The sequence below is a fragment of the Arctopsyche grandis genome, chromosome 8 (genome assembly GCF_051622035.1).
Source record: "Arctopsyche grandis isolate Sample6627 chromosome 8, ASM5162203v2, whole genome shotgun sequence".
Classification (NCBI taxonomy): Eukaryota; Metazoa; Arthropoda; class Insecta; order Trichoptera; family Hydropsychidae; genus Arctopsyche; species Arctopsyche grandis.
In genome coordinates, this window is record NC_135362.1 from 30,797,044 (window position 1) to 30,807,141 (window position 10,098).

Here is a 10,098-nt window from a genome sequence, read left to right on the forward strand (position 1 = left end):
ATAAATAATGTACGATTGTGTTGATTTCATATAACATGGAGGGGTTTTGATCGCGATTTAATTAAAGTATTAGACTGTTTTTTACATAGTAAAAGTAACGCCTCTTAATACAAAAATAAGAAATACGATACTGAGATACTGATTTCATTCATCGAGCCACTTCTCGAGTGAGTGTCGAAGCTTGATTAAGGTTCTTGCAACTAGGCTTGATAAAGTGAGAATTTCACTATCCAATTGGTCATCAGATGGAGTTTTTATAGGGTAATTACCAGATGGAGATGATAGTTTAATAGTCGTAGGATGATTTTCGTTTCCAAATGGTTGGCTAGATGAAGGTGTGACGTTATCATCCTTATCTACATTTTTATTTTTATCAATATTTGAATCATTCGATTTTCTGCAAATTTCATTATACACTACCACAAGCAGAGGATTATCGTTAGGGCCAGGAATAAGTTTGCAAAATTCATTTGTGAAACTGTCTTTCATGTTTTTAGGTATTTGCAGTGGATAATCACTTTTATTTTGTTTAGAAAGTAATGGTGGCTTTATTTTTGGGTAGTCATTTTCATTGGCATTATGGTCGCCTTTATTATTTGTATTGGTTGGAGAACTTAAATCACTTGATGTATTGCAGACTCTATTGTAAATCTCCAAAGGCAGAGAATAAACATTCAGACCGGATTTACAAAGTTCAATAAAATAACTTTGAGGTATTTGGATTGGATAGTTACTTTTACTAGAACTGTTTTCGACTTCATTATTTCCAATGGAGGTAGGAGAACTTGAAGTAAAAAATGGTGGTGGTTTTATCGTTGAATAATCAATTTTACTAGAATTTTCCTCCTCTGTATTGTTTTTAAAGGTGGCAGAACTTGAAGTAAAAACTTGGGGTGGTTTCACCGTTGGATTGTCACTTTCACTAGAATTATCCTCGTCTGCAGTGTTCTTAATAGTGGCAGAACTTGAAGTAAAATCTTGGGGTGGTTTCACCGTTGGATAGTCACTTTCACTAGAACCATAATCATCTGCAGTGTTCTTAATGGTGGTAGAACTTGAAGTAAAATCTTGGGGTGGTTTCACCGTTGGATAGTCACTTTCACTAGAAATTTCGTCGTCTCCAATGTATCCAATAGTGGTAGGAAGATTTGAATCACTCGGTTTATTGCATATTCTGTTGTACACATCTAAAGGTGGATAATTATCATCGATGCTAGGAGTTAGTTTACAAAATTCACTAACAAAATTTTCTGGCAAGTTGTATGGTATTGACATTGGATCAAAATCATCGTCGTTTTCATTATTTGTATTGTTAGTAGAGGAATTTGAACTAAAATTTTGGGATGGTTTTTTCGTTGGGTAGTCACTTAAAGATTTATCCTCGTCTTCATTGTTTTCAATGGTAGTCGAACTTGAAGTCAAAACTTCGGGTGGTTTCATCGTTGGATAGTCACTTTCACTAGAATTATCCTCGTCGGCATTGTTTTTAATAGTAGTTGAATTTGAAATAAAAACTTGGGGTGGTTTCATCGTTGGGTAGTCACTTCCACTAGAATTATCGTCGTCATCATCGTTTTTAATGGTGGTCGAACTTGGAGTCAAAACTTGGGGTGATTTCATCGTTGGATAGTCACTTTTACTAGAATTATCCTCGTCAGAATTGTTTTTAATAGTAGTAGAACTTGAAGTAAAAATTTGCGGTGGTTTCATCGTTGGATAATAACTTTCACTAGAACTTTCGTCGTCTCCAATGTATTCAATAGTGGTAGGAGAATTTGAATTACTCGGTTTATTGCATATTCTGTTGTACACATCTATAGGTGGATAATTTCCATCGATGCTAGGAGTTAGTTTACAAAATTCATTTATAAAATTTTCTGGAATGTTGTATGGTATTGACATTGGATCAAAATCATCGTCCTCTTCATTATTTGTATTGTTAGTAGAAGAATTTGAAGTAAAATCTTGGGGTGGTTTTATCGTTGGGTAGTCACTTCCATTAGAATTATCCTCCTCTTCGTCGTTTTTAACGGTGGTCGAACTTGAAGTCAAAACTTGCGATGGTTTAATCGTTGTATAATCACTTTTACTAGAATTATCCTCGTCCGCATTGTTTTTAATGGTGGTTGAACTTGAAATAAAAACTTGGGGTGGTTTCATCGTTGTGTAGTCACTTTCACTAGAATTATCCTCGTCGGCATTGTTTTTAATGGTGGTCAAACTTGATATCAAAACTTGGGGTGTTTTCATCGTTGGATAATCACTTTTACTAGAATTATCCTCGTCGGCATTGTTTTTAATGGTGGTTGAATTTGAAATAAAAAATTGGGGTGGTTTCATCGTTGGGTAGTCACTTCCACTAGAATTATCGTCGTCATCATCGTTTTTAATGGTGGTCGAACTTGGAGTCAAAACTTGGGGTGATTTCATCGTTGGATAGTCACTTCCACTAGAATTATCCTCGTCGGCATTGTGTTTAATAGTGGTAGAACTTGAAGTAAAAAATGGGGGTGGTTTCGTTGTTGGGTAGTCACTTCCACTAGAATTTTCCTCGTCTTCATTGTTCTTAATGGTGGTCGAACTTGAAGTCAAATCTTGGGGTGATTTCATCGTTGGATAGTCACTTTCACTAGAATTATCCTCGTCGGCATTGTTTTTAATAGTGGTAGAATTTGAAATAAAAAATTGGGGTGGTTTCGTTGTTGGGTAGTCACTTCCACTAGAATTATCGTCGTCATCATCGTTTTTAATGGTGGTCGAACTTGGAGTCAAAACTTGGGGTGGTTTCATCGTTGGATAGTAACTTCCACTAGAATTATCCTCGTCGGCATTGTTTTTAATAGTGGTAGAACTTGAAGTAAAAAATGGGGGTGGTTTCGTTGTTGGGTAGTCACTTCCACTAGAATTTTCCTCGTCTTCATTGTTCTTAATGGTGGTAGAACTTGAAGTCAAAACTTGGGGTGGTTTCATCGTTGGATAGTCACTTTTACTAGAATTATCCTCGTCGGCATTGTTTTTAATGGTGGTTAAATTTGAAATAAAAAATTGGGGTGGTTTCATCGTTGGGTAGTCACTTCCACTAGAATTATCGTCGTCATCCTCGTTTTTAATGGTGGTCGAACTTCGAGTCAAAACTTGGGGTGGTTTCATCGTTGGATAGTCACTTCCACTAGAATTATCCACGTCGGCATTGTTTTTAATAGTGGTAGAACTTGAAGTAAAAATTTGGGGTGGTTTCATCGTTGGATAATAACTTTCACTAGAACTTTCGTCGTCTTCAATGTATTCAATAGTGGTAAGAGAATTTGAATCACTCGGTTTATTGCATATTCTGTTGTACACATCTATAGGTGGATAATTTCCATCGATGCTAGGAGTTAGTTTACAAAATTCATTTATAAAATTTTCTGGAATGTTGTATGGTATTGACATTGGATCAAAATCATCGTCGTTTTCATTATTTGTATTGTTAGAAGAGGAATTTGAAGTAAAATCTTGGGGTGGTTTTATCGTTGGGTAGTCACTTCCATTAGAATTATCCTCCTCTTCATCGTTTTTAATGGTGGTCGAACTTGAAGTCAAAACTTGCGATGGTTTAATCGTTGTATAATCACTTTTACTAGAATTATCCTCGTCCGCATTGTTTTTAATGGTGGTTGAACTTGAAATAAAAACTTGGGGTGGTATCATCGTTGTGTTGTCACTTTCACTAGAATTATCCTCGTCGGCATTGTTTTTAATGGTGGTCAAACTTGATATCAAAACTTGGGGTGTTTTCATCGTTGGATAATCACTTTTACTAGAATTATCCTCGTCGGCATTGTTTTTAATGGTGGTTGAATTTGAAATAAAAAATTGGGGTGGTTTCATCGTTGGGTAGTCACTTCCACTAGAATTATCGTAGTCATCATCGTTTTTAATGGTGGTCGAACTTTGAGTCAAAACTTGGGTTGATTTCATCGTTGGATAGTCACTTTCACTAGAATTATCCTCGTCGGCATTGTTTTTAATAGTGGTAGAACTTGAAGTAAAAAATTGGGGTGGTTTCGTTGTTGGGTAGTCACTTCCACTAGAATTTTCCTCGTCTTCATTGTTCTTAATGGTGGTCGAACTTGAAGTCAAAACTTGGGGTGGTTTCATCGTTGGATAGTCACTTTCACTAGAATTATCCTCGTCGGCATTTTTTTTAATAGTGGTTGAATTTGAAATAAAAACTTGGGGTGGTTTCATCGTTGGGTAGTCACTTCCACTAGAATTATCGTCGTCATCATCGTTTTTAATGGTGGTCGAACTTGGAGTCAAAACTTGGGGTGATTTCATCGTTGGATAGTCACTTCCACTAGAATTATCCTCGTCGGCATTGTGTTTAATAGTGGTAGAACTTGAAGTAAAAAATGGGGGTGGTTTCGTTGTTGGGTAGTCACTTCCACTAGAATTTTCCTCGTCTTCATTGTTCTTAATGGTGGTCGAACTTGAAGTCAAATCTTGGGGTGATTTCATCGTTGGATAGTCACTTTCACTAGAATTATCCTCGTCGGCATTGTTTTTAATAGTGGTAGAATTTGAAATAAAAAATTGGGGTGGTTTCGTTGTTGGGTAGTCACTTCCACTAGAATTATCGTCGTCATCATCGTTTTTAATGGTGGTCGAACTTGGAGTCAAAACTTGGGGTGGTTTCATCGTTGGATAGTAACTTCCACTAGAATTATCCTCGTCGGCATTGTTTTTAATAGTGGTAGAACTTGAAGTAAAAAATGGGGGTGGTTTCGTTGTTGGGTAGTCACTTCCACTAGAATTTTCCTCGTCTTCATTGTTCTTAATGGTGGTAGAACTTGAAGTCAAAACTTGGGGTGGTTTCATCGTTGGATAGTCACTTTTACTAGAATTATCCTCGTCGGCATTGTTTTTAATGGTGGTTAAATTTGAAATAAAAAATTGGGGTGGTTTCATCGTTGGGTAGTCACTTCCACTAGAATTATCGTCGTCATCCTCGTTTTTAATGGTGGTCGAACTTGGAGTCAAAACTTGGGGTGGTTTCATCGTTGGATAGTCACTTCCACTAGAATTATCCACGTCGGCATTGTTTTTAATAGTGGTAGAACTTGAAGTAAAAATTTGGGGTGGTTTCATCGTTGGATAATAACTTTCACTAGAACTTTCGTCGTCTCCAATGTATTCAATAGTGGTAAGAGAATTTGAATCACTCGGTTTATTGCATATTCTGTTGTACACATCTATAGGTGGATAATTTCCATCGATGCTAGGAGTTAGTTTACAAAATTCATTTATAAAATTTTCTGGAATGTTGTATGGTATTGACATTGGATCAAAATCATCGTCGTTTTCATTATTTGTATTGTTAGAAGAGGAATTTGAAGTAAAATCTTGGGGTGGTTTTATCGTTGGGTAGTCACTTCCATTAGAATTATCCTCCTCTTCATCGTTTTTAATGGTGGTCGAACTTGAAGTCAAAACTTGCGATGGTTTAATCGTTGTATAATCACTTTTACTAGAATTATCCTCGTCCGCATTGTTTTTAATGGTGGTTGAACTTGAAATAAAAACTTGGGGTGGTATCATCGTTGTGTTGTCACTTTCACTAGAATTATCCTCGTCGGCATTGTTTTTAATGGTGGTCAAACTTGATGTCAAAATTCGGGGTGCTTTCATCGTTGGATAGTCACTTTCACTAGAATGATCCTCGTCTGCAATGTTCTTAATGGTGGTAGAACTTGAAGTCAAAACTTGGGGTGGTTTCATCGTTGGATAGTCACTTTCACTAGAACTTTCACGGTCTCCATCGTTTTCGATCTTTGCAGAAGAATTTGAATTTAAAACTTGTGTTTTTATCGTCGCATAGTCACTACTAGAACTATAATCACCATCATCGGTTTTTAAATCTACATAGATATATTTTATACTTTCGAGAGGTGCTGCTATAGCTACTGATACCAGCGCAATCTAAAACAAAATATATATCATTTATATTAATAAGTAACCTAAAAAAAAAAAAATTTCCATATTTTAAGCGACAAAAATTATTACTCACTAGCATTGGTGCGGTTTTCATATTTAACAGAGTTAAACAGTGACTTGCTTATGAACTGATATTCAACAGTGACTTGCTCATGAACTCGAAGGAATGTCCTTGTTTTCGTTCGTCATGCGAGTTTTATTCATATTATACGTATGTATTGAACATATGTCTAGGTATACGTATAATATCTAGCGAAAGAAACATCGCGTGTAAATGGAAATCCCAAAACCATCATTGGATTTGCCAAATATAATTTCGTTTGTAAGCACGTGTATTAAACAAGTGTCCTTAACATGGAATGAGTCATTGAATTAAATATAAGGAAACTAACAATAATATTGTGATATTACTAAATTTATTAGATTACACTTTACCACACATACTTAAAGTATACATTTTATTTTTGAATTAATCATGCACACTCGCCTAACTGATTGCTCTAAAGCAGCGAGTGTGCTTAAACAGATTAAGACACGAGAAATTATATATTACATATATTAAATACATAATTATTACATACATACACATGTAAATCGAAACAACACCTGACATCTATGGTCAGACATTACAAACATCGTAAACAATACGATCATAACATATTTCATGTAAAAATACGAATTTTTACATTCAATACTCATTCACAGAGACATCTATGGAGAGAAATCTGGTTAAACCTGAGATATAACAATAACTCAAGGTTTGCAATAGAAAATTGGATAAGATAATCCAATTTTAGAGGAACCGTTTCAATGAAAGTCAGAAAAATTGGTAAATTCTGATAAGAAACGATTGACCTCGACAAACCAAGGTCTGGTCAACAACGAGACTCTAGTGGGAATCGAACCTTGCATGAAAGGATATAACACTTAACACTAGACCACGCTGCTGGTTATACGTATATGTATATATAGGTACATATGTACATGTATCCTACATTAAATTTATGAAATTCTGATTCACGAATTTCGTGACTGGATAATTTCGTGAATTGATAATGTCTGTATGTACGTGTTCGAAATAAATAAAAAAGTACATATGTACATGTTCGAAATCCCTCATATGTTTTAAAAAATAATAATTTGAATATCTTTGTAGGGTTTGTGGTAAAATTAATCAGTCTGGCTTTTATTTTAGCCAAAATCGTCCAAAAAACTACATAGAATATTGAGAGGGAGAGAGAGAGAGAAAAATTTATAGGATATTTTTTGAAATATTTTTTACGCCTCTTTTACGGCGCCTGTGTGTGCTTAACACTTCGTACACGACACGACCTGTCTCTGAATATGTATGTATTTGTTCATATATAAAAAAAAATGATTCGGTGTAAGCGTGGCAAATATGCAAACACTTCATTCGAGAACAAGAATATTTGAAATTAAAATCGAAAGATACGAGGCTGATTTGAGGGAGCTTCAAAGTGTAAATACATATATACCTTCTTGCATTTATATTAAATTTTATGAAATACTGATAACATTAATTCTTTCGTATAAAGGTAATGATATAACTATATTAGAATATATAATATGATTTCTTAAGGGGGTATTCTAGTCTAGAGGCATGAATTGTAGGTATTTTTTTAGGTGCAATAAAAAAATATTTTTAGTAGCCATTATTTTACCAAATATTTATTAATGTTTGAAGAATACATAAAATTAAAAATTCAAAAAGTTACTGGCTGATTAAGTGAGGGGTCTCAAAAATATCGCGTGCCCTGGTTGACACGATTGCAAGCCTCCTAGTGATCTGATTTAAAAAAAAAAAAACAAATTAATTCTTAATCCAAACAAATGCTGAAATCGCCCAAACTAAAATTTTGAAAATTTTGAAAATAAGATTTTTTGAAAAATCAAAAAATTGTTTTTTCGCAAAATAGCGGCTGTCTGAAATAAAAGACATTTTTTACCAGTTTTTTTTGATTTTTCCGAAACAAGGATCACACCAAATTTCAAGTACATTAGTTCAGTAGAACTTGAGATATCATGACAACCGTCTTGAAAAAAGTAGTTTCGAGAAACACGCGTTTAAAGTTTCGAGGTAAAGTTACGCGCCGTCTATGCCATATAGAAGCCGGTTAGATGCCACGTAACTAAAACAGCTTTATCTCCGAAAATGATTTTAGTTTTGAAAAATCCTCTTAAGGAAATATTCTTAAAGGTTTAAGCTTTGAAAATATGAAAAAAAAAACGATTTTTTCAAATTTCTAGACGAGAATACCGCCTTAAGGATGGCAGGCAATATTGAAATAAAAACTGTCAATTGATTATGCTTTAATTTTTTCGAATAATTTTACAGTTTATATATGTATACGTATGTACATATGTATGTATATATTTTTATTATTGGTATTTTAATTTATTTATTTATTTAGTAGCAAATTGCTAATGAATATGTAACAAATAACAAAAGTAACAACTAAAATTAATAACTATAAATTTTATTGGATATTAACCACTTCATCGCCATAAGCGCTCTTTCGTATTTAAGGCTATGAGTCGTAAATAAACTTTTTAAAATTAATTAAGTTGACCGAAAGTGGTAGCTCACCTAAAAGACCTCCTCGTTCTCTTAATAGATAGTGTTTAAAGGTTGATATTGATAATTGTTTAAAGGGCTATAAAGATTCTGGGTTCGTTGTAAGAAATTTGTGCACATATTCACTGCCAATTTTGTATACCGAGGTTGAAAAATTTATTATGTATAATATTTTAACGACCAATTCTAATCGCAATTATTCCTTTCATATTCAGTGGGTGTGTAATTTAAATTTATATTTGTAATTATATCAGGATGACGCACTGACTGAGTCATTATGACCTTGTTTCGATTAAAAAAAAGTTTTTTAAAAACAAACCTCTTTTTTAGTTTTGTATATAATATTAAGATATATAAATTATTATTTTGAATAAAAATACCAATAATTTTATTTTACTACCGCCATCTATGTATAAAACTAAAGACTACATAGACGTCACCCATATTTCAAATTTGCAAACTTCAAACGCGTCTTAAACGATATTTTATCTCTATCGTAATGGCGGAGGATCCATTTACTTATATTGATGACCAAAATGAGAAATATGGCAAAGTATGAAAACGATCGGATAAGAGGCAAATTTTTTCCTGAATTTTAATCGTAATTGTAAAAAATCTTTATTATTCTCTTTAATAGTAGTACGGTCGGTCTCAGCTAGTGTCTTGAATTTTATTGAAATAAATCCACTAATAAATTTAAATTTAATATTTCCTTCATAAAAATCATGATTTTACATTACATTACAATTAAAATGATTAAATTGCACGAATTTTATGCTTTGTGGCGAAAACCGATCGTTTCCTACGTCTTATGCCCTTTTCATTCTCATTTTACCATTATTAACCTATGCTTCACCTGTATGGAATAACGCCTCGAATACTAACCTTTCCATGCTGCAAGTAATTATTTATTTATTTATTTATTTATTTGGAAAATTTACAGTTTATTAAGTTACATAGATTGATAGTAAAAAAAATATAATTATGTTAAGTAAACCATTAATAATTTTCACATATAGGTAAAAAAAAGAAAAGCTCAAACATTTAAAATAAGAAAAGAGTAGGAAAATAAAGCACATGGAAATAAGGAACATGGAAAGTACACAGAATAAAATATAGCAATGTAATAAAAATAAGATAAATTGTAAAACGTAAATAGAAATTGGCAATTGATGAGTACGTAGTGATAGACGTGTAGATATCCAGAAGCATAAATATCAGCAGTTATGTGTATATGAATATAAATATACACATACATACTTGCATCCATAGAAGCGATACGGAATTACCGAGCAAACCATCACTCGTGATACCAATTGAGTTAAAATAAAATTAATAAAGCGAATTATATAGTTTTTTGGCAAGTATTTGTTCATAATATAATAATAAACAATGATTTAGATGACAATTGACAATAGAATTGAAAATAAAGTGCGTTTAGAAATATAAGAAAGAACCAATAATTAATAATGAAAACAAAAACCATAATATATGGGCAGAATTGATAGAGTGCGTAAAGATAGACG

The 10,098-nt window shown here is 33.2% G+C and overlaps 1 protein-coding gene across 1 annotated transcript; it reads right to left on the reverse strand.

Annotated features, from left to right (window-relative positions):
- Positions 1-46: 46 nt before the first annotated feature.
- Positions 47-6,148, reverse strand: LOC143916069 (uncharacterized). Its single transcript, XM_077436958.1, has 2 exons — positions 6,050-6,148; positions 47-5,961 (listed from the first exon to the last, which is right to left on the reverse strand). The coding sequence occupies exons 1-2, from the start codon at positions 6,068-6,070 to the stop codon at positions 145-147; spliced, it is 5,838 nt and encodes a 1,945-aa protein (XP_077293084.1). The 5' UTR covers positions 6,071-6,148; the 3' UTR covers positions 47-144.
- Between the last annotated feature and the right edge of the window lie 3,950 nt (positions 6,149-10,098).

Excerpts from the sequence above, each read along its gene's own strand:
- LOC143916069 (XM_077436958.1), bottom strand. The coding sequence starts at position 6,070 with ATGAAAACCGCACCAATGCTA. Across the intron at positions 5,962-6,049 it reads TGAAAACCGCACCAATGCTA|ATTGCGCTGGTATCAGTAGC; the intron begins GTGAGTAATAAT and ends ATTTTGTTTTAG.